Source organism: Peromyscus maniculatus, chromosome 13 (genome assembly GCF_049852395.1).
Source record: "Peromyscus maniculatus bairdii isolate BWxNUB_F1_BW_parent chromosome 13, HU_Pman_BW_mat_3.1, whole genome shotgun sequence".
Taxonomy (NCBI): domain Eukaryota; kingdom Metazoa; phylum Chordata; class Mammalia; order Rodentia; family Cricetidae; genus Peromyscus; species Peromyscus maniculatus.
This window is the reverse complement of record NC_134864.1, coordinates 59,444,213-59,461,737: the sequence shown is the minus strand read 5'-3', so window position 1 is coordinate 59,461,737 and position 17,525 is coordinate 59,444,213. Positions and strand designations below refer to the sequence as shown.

At 43.1% G+C, this 17,525-nt stretch overlaps 1 protein-coding gene across 2 annotated transcripts in view; it reads right to left on the bottom strand.

The window, feature by feature from the left end:
* Positions 1-17,525, bottom strand: part of Ankrd44 (ankyrin repeat domain 44) — a 276,558-nt gene that overhangs the window by 83,003 nt on the left and 176,030 nt on the right. For both annotated transcript variants that reach the window (XM_015993765.3, XM_006974874.4), the window contains exon 10: positions 9,781-9,895. In XM_015993765.3, the coding sequence (XP_015849251.3) occupies positions 9,781-9,895 (115 nt within the window). The remainder of the gene's footprint in view (positions 1-9,780; positions 9,896-17,525) is intronic.

Sequence of the window (17,525 nt, the reverse complement as noted above, 5' to 3'; positions counted from 1 at the left end):
TTTCAGCCTAGTGGTTGAAAATCTCATTCATTCATTCATTCATTCATTCATTCACTCACTCATCTCTTACTTATGTGCTCAACACTTTGTGAGCCTAAGATACCACACCAAGTGCCAGATCTAACAGCGCTAAGCAAGATAACCCTCACATGGGAAACAACCTGTTTTATTCCTGGATTCGACAAATACTTCTTTTGACCTAATGGGTGCCTGCATTTTGTTAAGACCTAACAGTGGCCGTATGATTAAAAATAAAAATTTTATAGGCAGAACTGTTTACCTTTTGTAGGCAAAAGTTCATCTTCGCTATGGACTTTGCTGACGTAACTAACCCATATCACTGTATCAGTCACAAAACACCGAACTAAAAACATCTCCGAGCATATGTCGTACATGTATGTTATACGTGCTCTGCCATACCCGAGAGCCCCTCCTCAGGACGATCCTGGAGACAGGCAGACGTCTGGCACTTTCCTTTACAGTTAACGCTTTTCCATCTCTCTTTGCACAAGGACGCAAAGCCACAAGCTGAGGACACTTGATAGCAAACAGCATCTCCTGCAGTTTGCTGTGTGTTCGTAAACATTTCTTATACCATCTCATTTTAACCAAATAATACATTTTAGATTTTTAAAGTCCTCTACGCCAGTCCTGTATGGCTAACTACCCAAGTTCACTCTCAGACACAAAGTGGCCCATTTTCAGATTCCACACTTTGTAAGGAAACACGTATGATTTGACTTTGTTAAGCTTTGGTTTTAAACACTTTATTTCCCCCTCAAGAGTTAGGATTTATCCTGTGCATGAACGTGTGAAAGTGGATACACAGCCACAGATATTTCGGTCTTGGGTGTTTTGTGAAATGCAAGTGTCAGGCGTGAGCTGCACTTTCTCTTTCATGCCGGTTCCTGTTTGCTGGTATGTTATTCCATTTTCTGTTAGTTTTCCTTCCCATTTTTGGGGGTTTCCAGCCCAGTGTATACCGTAGCTGGCATCCATCAGGACATGCCATTTCCCGGTCTTCCAGGCAACACCACTGGAGGAGAACACTTGTAACTGTCCACCCCCCATTACAAGAGCAATTCAATGAGGAATTGCTCATTAGAATGACGATCTCATTGTTCCTGTGAAGGAGGAGTCAGGAGGGGGAGAAAGGGTTTCCTGTCAATGTACTATTTATGACATCTCCACTTGGTTTAATAGAAACATACTATTTTTAAAGAGGTATTATAGATTATAAATCTAAATGGGACTTACAGCTAATGGGATTAGCATGCAATAATTTGATTTGTTTGGAGGGGTTAAGGCAAAAGTACATAATTAGATATTTCTAGACTTTTGGAAAAGAATATAAAGAATGCATCAAATATAAAGAATATATAAAATGTATAGAATATATTCTATGACTTTTTTAGTTTCTAAAGGAACATTGAGAATCAAGACTGCACTTTTTGAATGAACCTCATTTTTAAATATATATATTCACATATAAATACATATATGTATAGATACAAAATGTATTTTATAAAGACAAATATGTATATATATATACAAATGTATAACTAACATATTTTGTAAAGAGAATATATAAACACATACATGTTTATACATGGCATATGGTTTATAATTACATATGTACACGTATATATATATACACACATATGTGTATATAAAAATATATTTTATAATGACAAAACATTTTTCTATAGAACAGAGCAAGTTTGAATTAGAATGAATTAGAGAAATAACATCAATATCTATAAAAACTCGATAAGACAGAAAGTAATAGTGTAACAGTTACATAATATAGTCTATAAACCTCATTACCAAGATTATCAATCTCTCCACTTTTATCACTTTCCACAATTCATCACAATATACATTAATTACTTTCTTTTTCACTGCTACTTAGAGAGAGAAAACTAATTTAGACTAGCAAAACTTCTGCTTGTTATATTATTTTATTCTGCATTTAAAAGAGGGTCATCATTTTAGTGCACAGTTTGAAGGTATCAGCATAGATGCCACTACCACTGGCATTTGAACTTGAATATGACACTGTTCCAACAGTCAACTGTATATCAAGTAAACACAAGGAAAGGGGAGCAGAATTCAGAATCTCTGATTCACGAAGAAAGGATTTAAACATCTGAAATAAAACTACCCTGTGGTGGTATTGTGTTCCCCAAAATATTGTGTACTCTAATAAATTTATCTGGGGTCAGAGAACAGACAGCCACTAGATACAAAGGCTAGAAAATGGTGGCACTCACACCTTTAATCCTAGAGATAGAAATCCCTATGGATCTCTGTGAGTTCAAGGCCACATTGGAAATAGCCAAGCATGGTGACACACGCCTTTAATCCCAGAAAGCCAGCCTTTAATCCCAGGGAGTGGTGGTAGAAAGCAGAAAGATATATAAGGCGTGAGGACCAGAAACTAGAAGTTTTTTGGCTGGTTAAGCATTTGGGCTGGTTAAGCATTCAGGCGTTCCAGCAGCAGTTCAGCTGAGAGCCATTGGGATGAGGACACAGAAGCCTCCAGTCTGAGGAGACAAGACCAGCTGAGGATCCAGTGAGGTGAGATAGCTGTGGCTTGTTCTGTCTCTCTGATCTACCAGCATGGACCCCAATAACTGGCCTCAGGTTTGATTTTATTAATAAGAACTTTTAAGATTCCTGCTACATCTGGCGCCCAACGTTCGTGGTACGAATTCATGAAAAAGCTGTTTGCCTGTGGCCTTGTGAGCCCAAGCTCAGGCCCAAGCTACACTCAGCCGGTAGGATTTGCTGAAGGAGACAGAGGCAGTAGGATCCGGAGTTTGAGGCCGGCCTAGGAGGCTTGGGAGAAGCTTTGGCCTGGACTGAGCCACAAACAGTGGTGGGACTATGGAAGTAGTGGCTACTGCTCCACATTGCCAGCTCCTTCTCATCGTGTTGGTGACTGCAGTGATGCTGCTACCTGGAACAAAGGGTTTACTGCTGCTGGTTCAGAGAAGAATTGCCAGGACCATCATGTTACAAGAAAGCATCGGCAAAGGTCAGTTTGGAAAAGTTTGGCAAGACAAATGGTGGGGAGAAATTGTTGTGAAGATTTTCTGTTCTAAGAAAGAATGTTCATGGTTCTGAGAGACAGACATTTATCAGACTGTGATTGCTCCAAAACAGAGGAGGCAAAAAAAAAAAAAAAAAGTCTGCAGGAAACCATGATCATGCCTAACAGTGACTTTGAAATCTTCAAAAAGATGATAGGATCCTACAACAATGATTCCACATGGACTATGATAAAGCCATTAAGCCGATTAACACCATGGAAAAATCGACTTTGGACTACAAACTGGTCAGAACAATTTCGAGAGGACTAGTTGAGATGATCCAGCCTGACAGACTACTCAAACAAGGACTTGAAACAAGCCCTGAACTTTCCTATTATCCAGAGACTGGACAAACGATACAGGACTTGATGATTAACCCCAAAATTTTCTTTTCAAGATTCCCTAAAGATATCTTCACCCCTAGAAAGCAAAAAGAAAAAGAGAATATAGATATGAGATAGATCATCGAATCTACTCTGAGAAAAAAGATAAAGAATTAATAGGATAAATAGGTGGATCATTGAATCTACACTGAAGAAAAAGGGGAAGATATAAAAATGACAAAAGGTTGCTGTGGGACGGTCTGTATGTCAAATCTGTTGCTCTGATTGGTCAATAAATAAAACACTGATTGGCCAGTGGCCAGGCAGGAAGTAGGTGGGACAAGGAGAATTGTGGGAAGCAGAGGCTGAGGCAGAGAGACACTGCAGCCGCCGCCATGACCAGCAGCATGTGAAGACGCCGGTAAGCCACCAGCCACGTGGCAAGGTATAGATTTATGGAAATGGATTAATTTAAGCTATAAGAACAGTTAGCAAGAAGCCTGCCACGGCCATACAGTTTGTATGCAATATAAGTCTCTGTGTTTACTTGGTTGGGTCTGAGCGGCTGTGGGACTGGCGGGTGACATAGATTTGTCCTGACTGTGGGCAAGGCAGGAAAACTCTAGCTACAAAAGGTAGACTAATGAATCTATTATGAAAAGAAAAAAGAGAAAATATGGATATGATAAGATAAAAAGGGAGATTATGGAATCTACTTTTAAAAAGGAATTACTTGTTTTAAATAAGATAAGTAATGAAAATTTTTTGGTCTGAGTTTATCAGATGTTACTGGACTGGACATTGTTAATATATATAATGGAGAGTTTATCTGAATCTGTCAAATGTTAATGGACTAGACATCATTAATGTAATTTTTGGCTGTATATATTGTATATATTTATTGGATAGTTTTTCTTGTATTAGTTATAAGCTTTCTTTAATTTTAGACAAAAAGAGAGGAAATGTGGTGGTATTGTGTTCCCCAAAATATTGTGTACTCTAATAAATTTATCTGGGGTCAGAGAACAGACAGCCACTAGATACAAAGGCTAGAAAATGGTGGCACTCACACCTTTAATCCTAGAGATAGAAATCCCTATGGATCTCTGTGAGTTCAAGGCCACATTGGAAATAGCCAAGCTTGGTGACACACGCCTTTAATCCCAGAAAGCCAGCCTTTAATCCCAGGGAGTGGTGGTAGAAAGCAGAAAGATATATAAGGCGTGAGGACCAGAAACTAGAAGCTTTTGGCTGGTTAAGCATTTGGCTGGTTAAGCATGTGGCTGGTTAAGCTTCAGGCTTTCGAGCAGCAGTTCAGCTGAGATTCATTCTGGATGAGGACTCAGAGGCTTCCAGTCTGAGGAAACAGGACCAGCTGAGGAACTGGCAAGGTGAGATAGCTGTGGCTTGTTCTGTCTCTCTGATCTACCAGCAATGACCCCAATTACTGGCCTCGGGTTTGATTTTATTAATAAGAACTTTTAAGATTCCTGCTACACTACCCTTTGCTGTGACAAGCCAGCTCACCGAGGAAGCATTTTGAAATCTTTAGTAGGAAAATCTGGGCTTGGCTGTCATAGTTAGAGAGAAGCCTCGCTCTCACTTCAGGCATGCATCAAGGAGCACTGAGGATAAAAACGCCAAATGACCCTAAAGTTCAATACGTAAGCTACAGGAAAGAGGAGACCAATTCCACTTAAATTGCTGCATTTATCTAGAAAGCCATAAAATTAATGGAAGCCATTTGTATTCGGGTATTTCTAATTTAGCAGTGAGCTGGCATTCTCTACTTAGCTATTCCAAAATAAATGAGGTCTGGAAAATGTTCTTGTGGCATACTCTCAGAGGTGAAAGGGCTTCTGTACCGGAAGAGTATTGGGGGCTTTTCCGGTTTCCTTTTGGTATCAGGGGACAAGGCTGCTATACCCAATGTATTCTAGAACCTTCCCTTCACTCTCTGTGGTCAAGAAGTGTTTAAGGCAATGGAGCCAGAAACTGAGTCCTGGTTTTGCTACTTGCCAACTACTTGGTGCTTGGCAAGTACATAATGGCTCCATCATCAGGAAGGTCGAGGTAACTACGGTGTCTACGTCACAGTGGTTAGGAGGACTCACCGGGTGAAGGCACACAAGGCAGCTGGCACACGGTTACCCCGGGACTGGTTAGCTGCCCCAGGAGCTGGCGGCTGCGAAGCTGTCGTTGCTCCTGAGGCTGAACGGTACCCGCTATGAACCGTACCTGCTATGAACCGTACCCGCTATGAACCGTACCCGCTATGAACCGTACCCGCTATGAACCGTATCCGCTATGAACCATACCCGCTATGAACCGTACCCGCTATGAACCGTACCCGCTAGCCTTCTCAACCTCCCCCTTTCTAAGTCCTAGTTCACAACTCTCCGAGCGTGTGGGATTGGACTGACTTGCCCATTCAGTGGGCAAGACGCGTTTTCTAACTTAGAATGGATTCCTCTCACGATCGTTTTACCCGAATTGTTCTCATTTTTTTTTAAATCAAAACTTTTAAGGAGTTTTATCTATGTCACCCTAGCTACTGCTGCAGGCGTTTTGGGTGCGGCTGATAACGCAGAGACTGCTTCCTGCCGTCTGCAGCCTACAAACACTTCCAGTGGGTTGAGCAGTCTGAACACTACAACAGGGCCACCAAGGTTTCTCGTGAGTGGCCACTGCCCGTCCTATGGGGATTCTAGATTCTCAGTGAAGACCTCTGCGCTCCTGAGGGCCAAGCTCTGGCCTGTCCCTCTGTTTGACACCCCATCTTTCCCACTGCTTTATAATGTTTCTTAAACTCATTAACACACTCTTGAGGGTCACTGCAAACATCTTTGAGCTCCAAAAAGTCCTCTGAGAGAATATGTTCTTTTCAATAATCATCTAAAATATAAAAGATTTTGGGTTCATCTGAATGAATATGCCAAACCTGAGTGCCTGCTTTTGCGCGTCAGATTACCTTAGCTTCGTGTATCATAGTCTGGTTAGAGGTTGTCACAGGCCAATGGGGAAAACATCCAGTTGACTCTACTAGACATAAGCTGTATCTCAGTCTAGGGAGGGATGATAATAATGCAATGACACTGAAATCATTGTGTGACCAAAAGATGGCACAGTTGGTTAGAATACGGGCCACTGTGCTGGGGGCCGAGCCCATTGCCCCGCCACATTGCTTAGACCCCTGCAGGGCCTTCCTTCCTGCAACAGACATGGAACCCTCAAGAGTCAGCACCTCATCCACCACAACCACCTAGAGATGGTGATCTGGTCTTGTACAACCCGAGCCACTACAACATCTGTTATCAGCTGGACAATGGGCCATGTTGGTACACTGGAGCTTCGGATCCAAGCGACCAAGGACAGGGTCTCAGTTCCTACTCCTCACTAGCTCTGTGACCTTTCTCCATGGGGCTGACCACGGAACACTTACACTATGGGAATGCTGTGATGGTTACATGTAACCCTTTAGAATGGTGCCGTGCCTAGTTAAGTACTTATGGGGGCTTGCTACCACGCTGGTGATAATTGTGCGGTGTCCATGAATGTTATTGACTATGTGTTTTACAGTTACTATGTTTCACAGTTTTTAAAAACATTCGCTGATAGGGTAATTTCAAAAGCCCAAGAAGTTTGCAGTTTGGCTAATGCGTATTATTCAAGTTATATAATGGAAGTAAGTCTGCACGGAGGATCTGAAGCTCTCTCTCCACCATGACCTGATGAACAGATGCTCGTCTCAGGCTCGGTTGACTCCAGCTTCTTCCCCAAGCCAGGCCTGGCCTTGTAAGACAGGACTCCACATCCCTGATGTGTGTTCTTATATCCCAATGGCAGTGTCACTGGCTCTGGGGACATACTTGGCATTAGGATGGTCATTGTTTATTTAATCTGGCCCCACATAGATCATATATTTCTTGAGAGCGGGGACCTGTATAACCCCAGAACCTGGCACAGTGGTTGACAGCAAATAGGCACTCAACCATAGGCAACAATAGAGGATCACAGTCAGGTATCTGTGTAACCATGGTAACTGTAATTCTGCTGTGACGGAGGCTGAACGGAGAACATGATCAGCTAACACCGTTTGCCAGCATCCCCCTCCTGTGCAGGTCCTCAGCCTCATCCTCAGCCTACGACATCATCTTTTCTTCCCGGGATACTTGGAAGAGGCTGCCAAGGGTTTGCCGTCTGGATGGCCTCCAGTCTGTCTGGGTGGCTATCAGAGGATCTCTCTTACACACAAATGGGACTGCTAGACACATCCCACACCCATTTATAATTGCTTAACAGCTTCCGAATGCCTCTAAATAGAATCCAATTCCTTGGCAGGACTTAAGAGATCTTTCTAGATCCCTTCTTCCTCCTTTCCACCTCGTTTCTCCCGACTCCTCCTCCTCACGTCAGGCCACCCAGCCCCAAGGCTTCCTTTTAAAATGTCCATGTTTGTGTCCTTGTAGTGGGGACCCCTTCTTCATGCTTCTGTCTTTCTTTCAGTTCCCAACTCCGTCCAAACGTCTATCCATTTGATCTTCTACTGGAACGCCAGGTCTTCTGAAGTCGGCTGTGAAAGTCCACAGTAACACAGGAGACTGCAGCCATTCACTCCTGAGTGACCTCCACCCTCGGGCCAGCACCCCAGGAGGTCAGCGGAGTCTAGTTCAACCCAACAATTAAAGAAGGTAAATCATTGTAGCCTCAAAGCTATGTGTTGCGGCTGGGTGGTGGTGGCGCATGCCTTTAATCCCAGCACTCGAGAGGCAGAGCCAGGTGGATCTCTGTGAGTTCGAGGCCAGCATGGACTACCAAGTGAGTTCCAGGACAGGCACCAAAGCTACACAGAGAAACCCTGTCTCGAACCCCCCCCCCCAAAAAAAAAGCTATGTGTTGCTTAAAATGTACTTCAAAACACCTGGCCTGTGTTGACTTTGATAGAGAACATGGACCCACCATGGATACCCTGAACCATCTTAATTTTGGTTTATTCTCCAGCAAGATTTTCAATTATATTACACACATTTGATGAATATACTTTCCCTCCTAAAAATTCAGTTATGGCACCCACAGCCTCTATGATCCAGGCTAACCTCTCCATTTAAGTGTTTAAGGCACTCTAATTTGTCTCTATTACATACTATTAGGCAATAAAATAATAGTTAACATTTATTGATAGCGTCTATGTGCTGGGCACTGTTCAGAGAGCTTTTCATAAAGATTATCATTTAATAAGCCTTTCTGGTGTATTTAAATAGCTTGCACTCATTCAGACCTTACCAGAGAGCTTTCCTAGTAATTAAGTCATTTAATCTTCCTAACGAACTTATAGATAGGTACCAGTATTGTTTCTAGTTTTCAAAGCACAGAGGGATTAAGCAACAGGCTCAGAATCACACAGTCCCAAAATGAAGCAGGCAGAAAGAAGGAGAGCCCCGAAAACCGCAGGAGTATGCCTCCCCGCTGTTCTCCTCCTGCTGTGGGCCGCTGTCATCTTCTGCTCTGCCCAGAGACCCTCCCCCTCCCCCTCCCCCAACCCCACCCCCTCCGACTCCCACCCCCAGGTCTGCTTAAGGCTCATCTTCAGCTTGAAGCCTTTTCAAGACCCTCCACCCCCACCTTGGAGTTTTCTCTTCCCTATCAACTTTGACAACACCGACACCAGGCATTTTGCCACTGAAGTCCTGTTCCCCTTTAGAACTCTGATTTGCTGTCTTTAATGGCTCTTTATCCTAAGTGGAACTTGAGATCAACAAAATTATCTCCTTGAAGATGCCAGGCAAGTAACTGCTCATGAAGCCCTCTGAGAACTCAGTCCCGCCCCCACCCCCGTACCCAGAGAAATGCTTTCCCTATTTTTGTGGAATTAAGTGCAAAATGAAGTCAGACCCTCATACTTCCCCATGTGGCAGACAAACTCCATTGTAGCCCGTAACTCTAGTCTTAAAACCGAGCAAAAACTCTGAATAAATTTGAAGCTGCCTAGTCACGTTTCCTGTTTAATGGAGGATGCTCAAACAAGCCACGAGGCCCTAGAAAGCGGAGCTGAAAACGAAGTCAAGGTTTTCTCAGCTAAAACCGACAGAGCAGGCCGAGTCGTGATGCGACTGGAACAAACTGGTTCCTCCTGGGCTCTGCCTTTAAAGTCCCTTACTTGATTTCAGATGTCATCTGCGCTTAGCTAATGGCCCCATCCACCTTAGCCCGGATAAACGGGAGGCCTCTACCGCACACACGCATCATGCATGCACCACGCACGCACGCACGCACGCACGCACACACGCACACACGCACGCAGCCTCCCTCGGCAGCATCCCCACACGTGGCCGCTAGTCCACTGCCCTTTCCCGGTAACCTACTTGGCTGCGTCGGCTCCGCTGGTTATTAAGGTGTTAATCAGAAGCTCGTGACCGTATCTTGCGGCCACGTGGAGGGGAGTGTTGCCGTCCTTATCCACACAGTCGATTTCGCCTCCTGAAAGAGAGGGTGACACAGCGTGATCATGCAAAGCTGCAGGTTGATCTGGGTACCGAATCCTGCCAGCCACCTGAGAACACCAAATACCCGATTTCCTTTCTACTTCAGTGGGCATCTCCGCTCTACAGTGTGAAAATGACTGTGACGGGGATGAGTCGCTGTCTGAAGCCACAGCGGTGCCATCTCTGCTGAAATGGAAGTCTATTAGAAATGCTTTTGAAAAAAAAAAATCTGCATTTTCTCAAGAACCTAAAACCTTGCAACCATATTCTGGCTCTAACTGGACAATACAATCAACTTCCATAAAATACAATTCTGGAGATTTATGGAAATGACTTCACTCAAACCAAATGGGACAGAGCATTCAGGGAAAGATTTGTGTAGTATGTTGACCTAGCTTAAAATATGGACGAGTAGCTGGGCGGTGGTGGCGCACGCCTTTAATCCCAGCACTCGGGAGGCAGAGCCAGGCGGATCTCTGTGAGTTCGAGGCCAGCCTGGTCTCCAAAGCGAGTTCCAGGAAAGGCGCAAAGCTACACAGAGAAACCCTGTCTCGAAAAACCGAAAAAAAAAAAAAATATGGACAAGTAAAATGAGAAGAAGTATGGATCAAAAGCTGAAAGTGCCTGCCTGTATTTACTAAAAATATCACATTAGTTATCTGTCATCCTTTCACAGAACATTTTCATTTTGTCTCGTGTATTTTGCATTGTTTCTCCCCCAACTTTTTATTTCATGTTTCCCTTTCTGAGTGTATGTATAAACATAATGGGTTTATTTAGTTAGATGAAGAATCATTTAAAAATCGATAGTGGAGCATTTCATGTGTCTATATGTTTCCCTTAAGGTCAAAATATTCCCACCCACAAGTGCATCCCCTTGTCTTACTGAAGAAAATGAACACTGGTATAATTTTGTGTAATATACTATCTTCAACTGCCTTCCAGATGTGTTTACAGCTGTTTACCTGTTTAAGTCTGGAACCCAAAGACTCTGACAGCATCTCCTTCATGACTCCTTCTGGATTTTATTTATTTAAACCCCTGCATGCCATTAATATCTTTGGAAACCATCCCAGGTGATACAGGATGTCCAGCATCGAGGCCTGCCTGACGGTTTGCTCTTGAGAGTCACACTAAACATGTTGGCAAGGACAGTCCTGAGCAGGTGGGGACTTCCCATGGCACTGACCCAGCACACACGCAGGCTGCATTGGTCTGCTGCTGCATTGTGTGTAGCAGGCGTAGGGCTCCAGCACAGAAAGATGCTGTTGACGGTGGCCGCAGAAGGATGTGAGCACTTAACGGTGCTGAATTATCGGTTCTTTAAAAATAGCTACACTGGGGCTTCTCTGTCATATGTATTTTACCGCCATAACAAAGACATTTGCGTTCTCAAGATGGCACCTGCCAACACATCCTACGGCAAAGGAAGCTTTACCCTTTATAGTTGGCAAGCATTTTTGTGTCGTGACCCTTTAAGGCTGTGCGAATCCTCAATTTAATATGCCATTTCCAACAAAACTTTTCCACAAGGATTCCCCTCATACAGGGAACGCTTTAGCAAAAGCTGCCTAACTGCTGGGCACTCGTACACTTGCTTTGCTATACATTTGATTGTTTTAAATTTTTAACTAGGTTCAATTGAATGTGTTTTATTCATATGTAAAATATTAATACTTCACAACTCAAAGTTATATTCTTAAAAGCCGCATGCTTAGGAGATATCTCTGTTGGCACAGTGGTTGCCATGCAAGCATGAAGATCTAAATTGGTTCCCGGAACCTGAGTTAAAAGCTGGACACAGTGGCACACACTTGCAATCGCAGCAGCCGTGAGACAGAGACAGGAAGAGCCCTGGGACTCACTAGTCAGTCACAGAGCCCAGTTAGCAAGCCCCAGGTCCCAGTGAGAGACCCCGCCCCAAAAGAACAAGGTGGATGGCTCCTGAGGAATGACTCACCTGAGGGTGACCTATTGCCTCCACATGTACACACACACACACACACACACACACACACACACACACACACACACCTTTCCATTCCCCCTATTTCATCCTTACAGACTTCCTACCAGAAACCATTTTCGTTAGCTTTAAGCACATGCTTCCTGCTTTTCTCTGACAGAATCTTCGCTGACTGTAACTCTAAAAAATCATATTTTATGGACGTTGATTGTATTGTCCAGTTAGAGCCAGAATACGGTTGTGAGGTTTTAGGTTCTTGAGGAAAGTTGAGCGGTCACTTTTTGAGGCCAGCTTTAATAGTACACAGCTGTGTTGTTCCTCCTGAGGTGGATGAGCTGGCTTAGCGGACTCATATCCTATGGATTAGGTTGTAAATAACATTTTGCTATCTCCAGAAACACTGCAGTGAAGAATCTCATGTGCACATGCACACTTTTTCTATTTGCTATTTGCAGGTTCAGAGTAATTCCCAGAAGGGCTCTTTCTAGTTTAAAAGCAAGTGAGGGTGTGTTTTCATGGTGCTGTGTAACTCATGCTGACCAGTGCTGTGAACACGCGCCTCTTCTCCACAGTCTCACCCAGCTTTGGAGACTCTGTCATCTGATGGCTGAGAACCAGCATCCCAGTGGGTTTTCATTTGCATTTATCCTATTATGAAAAAAGCTGAGCACCATCTCCTCTATGGAGGGATGTTTGCTTATCTAATCCTAAGGAAGCATTCTTCAGGACTTTTGCCTATTGTTCTAAATTTGGGGGTCTGCGTGTGGTCTTTTATTCTCTGATTTTCAAAAGCTCTTCAGACTTTGGGAGGTTGCGTCTTTATCAATAATATATGCTACAAATATTTTCCTTCTAGTCTTCCTTTGTCTTTATTTATGGTGTTTTCATTCAGTTAAGAACATAATAAACAAACCTTTTTCTTTATTGTAGCTGGGTTGCAAGTAGAAAAGCTTTCTGCACATTCTGGTAACAAAGAAATTAACCCATTGTTTACTACACTGGAAAAATGGGTTAGGTTAGGTTAGGTTGGCCCATATGGAGTTTATCTTAGTGGCTGTGATGCAAGTTGTCTGACTAAATAAATGTTCCCCCAAAGGCCAGAAAAGAGTGAGCCTGAGGAAGAGGGTCAAACGATTCATAAGGACGAAGTAGGTTAACGGTTGCCAGGGTCTGGGGAGGGGGAACGAGAGTGAATGCTGATGGGAATGAGGTTCATTTAGGGATGAGAAGGACGTTCTGTGGTCACACGGCAGTGACAGTTGTGTGACCTTGAGGAAACACTCACACCCACTGAACTGCATCTGACTCAGATCTCACTTTAAACAGTAAAGCCTAATGGACTTGGTGGCTTACGCTGTAATCCCAGGACTCAGGAGGCTGCGGCAGAAGGATGGTGCATTCAAGGCTATCCTGGGCTACACAGTGATAGTCTGAGGCTAGCCTGAGCTACATTGCAAGACCTCATTTCAAAAAAAAGGAAAAGAAAAAGAAAAATTGAAGGCCAGAAGAAAGGCATAGAAAAATTAAAGAATAAAGTCAGCAGCATGGAAGGACAAATCACAATGGATGCTGTGTTTACACAAACAAATGTGCTCTTTAACAACAATGAAAACAAATCACAATGATGCTGTGTTTACATAAATAAGCTCTTTAACAACACTAAAACATTTAAATACCCAGTGTATTAGAGCAAAATGAAGTCATTCTGAGGTTGTAGCTTTTGGTTATTCTATTCAGAAATAATCTCTGCGTCATTGTGGAAATCTGTCCATTACTGAGCTATCGGCCCATGCTGGTAGATAACAGGTAGAACAGACCTCAATAAATGATTATGCTTTACCAAATAGTCACCCTTACTCCCCAGTACTGGAAAACCAAAACCAAAGCCCATCAGTCCACAAAGTCCTGTCACCTTTGGCCTTGTTTTCTTATGAATTATTTTGATTTGTTAATATATTCACATTGTGACAAGCTATACTAATATTATAATATCTAGCACACACACCTAAACTACATGGATGCCTGTATTTACCAAATCAGAAATGTCAATATATGAATGGATGGCTTTAACCAATCTATGGAGATGTACTTGTTCTAAACATAGTATTGCTGATGAAGATGATTGAATAAAATACAAAAACAGAGACATCATTCATAATGGACTGACTATCCAAGGCAGTATTAGTATTCTGGAACATTTCCTTCCATTTTTGTGTGTGCATGTGTGCATTTGTGTGTGCATACTCATGTGTGTATCTGAGCGTATCTGTGTGCATTTGTATTTGTGTATACACATGTGTATGCATCTGTGTATTTGCCTACGTGTACATGTGTGGATTATATGTAGAATTTTCCATGGCTGAGCTCATATAATCTAGAAATATTTGTATCTTGCTTTCTCCCTTAATGCTACACTACAAATACTTCCATGTGTTATTTTTTCACTAGTATAACTGTAAATGGTTACATAATGTCTGTAATTTGGAGCATTTACCTAACAAGCCCTCAGTTATAGACATTAGAGGCTCTTCCCAGATGTTGGCCACTAAGAAAAACAGGAGAATAAACACCTTCATGAAGACTCCTCACACTGCAGACCACTTCCCTCCAGCAGCACGGTTAGAAGCAGAACTCCTGGACTAAAAGGCTGCATCTTTTTAAGGCTCTGAACAAGCAGCAGGAAAGCAACTTTTAAGAAAATCTGTGCCAGTTTACATCCTGGTTCTCAAGCACTACCTCAGAGTCTTCCTGGATCTGGGAAGAGCTTGAACTTCCAGGCCAGGATCCTGTGTTTTGTCTTGTGGAAAAAACTATTATCAAATCCCCCAGTATCTGCACATCCCTTCAATGAGCCAATGAATCCTACTTTTGCTCATCCTAATCAATGTATCATCACAGGGCTTTTTGGTTTTTGTTTTTTGGGGTTTTTTTTTTGGGGGGGGGTCAGGGGAAGGAGTATTTTTTACTTGACAAGTATACTGTTAAAATATGTCAGTTGATAATGATAAAATAAAATAATTATCAAAAGTATGTGGTCCTTATGAAAGAGGCAAAAGCGTCACAAACTGCGCTCATCACAGACAGATCTGAGGTGCTTCCCTCTGTCTAACAGGCTTTTGTGTCTAGATCGTCACTAAGATTCAATCCGCTGCCAGCAAGTCTGCGCATGCGCAGCTGACAACCCTGTTGCCTTTGACCACGGAGGAGAAATATCGATGGCGGCCTGAATCCAAACCCTGATCTTTACCCAAACCTGTGCCGCTCTGGGATGGCGCTCATTTTTAGAATGAGTTATTCAAACAAATACACTATGATCATTCTTGTCAAAGTAATAACTGGGTATCTTTCTACATATAAATAAGTAGAAAATTCCAAAATGTTGACCAAATTGCCAACGGAAGTTCTGATTAGGTAGGTCCTTCAATGATTTCACTTCAGTTTGCAGTGAGTGTATAGTTATTTCATAATCATAAAGATGATAAAGTTAATTATTGTGATCATCTAGGGAGTAGAGAGATATCTTACTAGGACTTGATTTTAGGAGTTTCTACTTAGATTAATTCATTTTTATGACCTAATTGTAATTTTGGCAGCCACTCAGCCTCCATAGCTACCCCAGCATAGTCCAGGGCATATATATCTGTCTAAGGACCTGAGCTGTGGTCTACCTGGAAGGTCAACCACGGAACTGAGCTAGGGAAATGGGGAAGGAGACCCATAGACTTCAGAGAAGCCTTTGTTCTGGACACCACACATAGCCACACATCCTTCCCAGCTGAGAGCCACCAAAGGTTTCTGAAGACATGCCAGGGCCTAGAATTACCATCCTCAAATATGCCAAAAATTGAGGAGAGAAAGAAGAGGGTGAAACTATCAACAAGGCTAGAAAACCGCCTTATTCTGCGTCTAAAAGGTTTCCCGTGGATGCTGTCATTTTATGTCTGTTTAAAGCCACATAAGAATAATTACCATATGTATATGCTTTTGCTGTCATTTAAAATACATTTTAGGGGAACGTCATAACAATAGAAAATAAGAGAGACTTTGCATTTGTATCTGAAAATATGTTTCTATTAGAGTAAATCCTCTGGATGAGGGAGTTTTTATTTTATCAGCACTCTACAGACATTTCCATTTCCACCTGAAAATATTTAAGCCTTGCTCAGAGCATACATTAAAGATCTTTACCATTCATCCGAAGGTTGCAGGTTAGATGCGGCCAACTGATCATTAATGGTCAGTGAGTAAAATAAGCATTCGCCACATTAAAGGCGTGCGTGGCACGTTCAGAGGGATGATCAGCCTTCATCTGAAATTAGCTTTTCACTGCACAAACAAGAATGGTCATCCTCAGTTGCTTCAGAAGGACTGTGAGCCAAAAGGTCAAAAATCACACTGAGCCATCGTAAGCCAGTGCCTTTAGAAGCTTTAAAAATAAAGAGAGCTTGTAGCAGGAGAGTCTAAGGCAATATCATTTTTTAACTTTGTAATTTGCTGGACAGGTTCGGAGGCAGCTGCCTCATGCCAATCGCTGGATCGGATGCCTCTGATGCCACACAGTGTCGTCTTCTAGGCCCCATCCCTCCCTTGATGTCACTTTGCAACAACAAACAATGCGATTTGAGTCCAAGTTCATTGTTTTTTAACTGAAAAAGAAAAGGTTGTGGGTTTTCTGAATTGCTTGTTTTAGTGATTGCCTTCCCAAATGATGCTGGAGGGAACCAGGTTTTTTGTGTAGATGAAGTAAGCCTGGCTGGAGAAGAGAATCAGAGAAATGCTCTACAGAGGCCAAACATCTAAGTGTTCTAACAGAACAAACAAAAATACAAAAGACGTCCCCAGTGCGTGGTCAACTGTGTCCCCTTGGGATAGTGCCTTCCAGCTCCAGGACACAGAGCAGCTTGTGTGAGCTGTGAAAGCTCTGGAGACTGACATCAAGCCATGGGGAAGTTGGGACAAGCTCTGGAGACTGACATCAGGCCACGGGGAAGTTGGGACAAGCTCTGGAGACTGACATCAGGCCACGGGGAAGCAGGGGCTGGGCCAGAGCAGGAGTTTTTCCGAATGCAAGAAAATAAACAGGAAGAGAGAAAAGAAGGTCCTCTGCTCCCTAAGAACAAAGGTCAAAGGAAAGAACTGACAGTTCTCATGCATGGAATGAAAGCAGAAAGCAAGCATCAAGTTGTCCATCCACGGGGACAGCTCTGTCCCAATCTAGGTACCTCTTAGACCCAACTGAACTCAAGTTGAAAAGAAAACTTGTGAACACCACTGTTCTTCTAGGGAGATGTATGTACAGATGGTGGTTGGGAGGCTACTCACTAATGCTAGACTGTGTTCCAAACCCTGTTCCTCCACATACTGCTCAGAAAGCCCAGCACGTGACCACGGCTCTGCCTCACTCTCTTCATCTTTGAAGTGAACTTGATCAAGTTCCTCCTGGGATGGTGAGAAGGAATTATAAGGAGGTGTCTAGCCAAGAGCCTGGCACAGCATGAACATTCAGCCAAAGTTAGCTTGATCATTACATGTACTAACCTGTGTGTTACAGCCACTGTATCTCATCAGCTCAGGCCTGAGGATCCTGGCCCACCCATAAACTAGGTACCAGCCAGTCAGTGATGGGATAGGCTATAACAAAGGGTCCTAGAAACTAAGA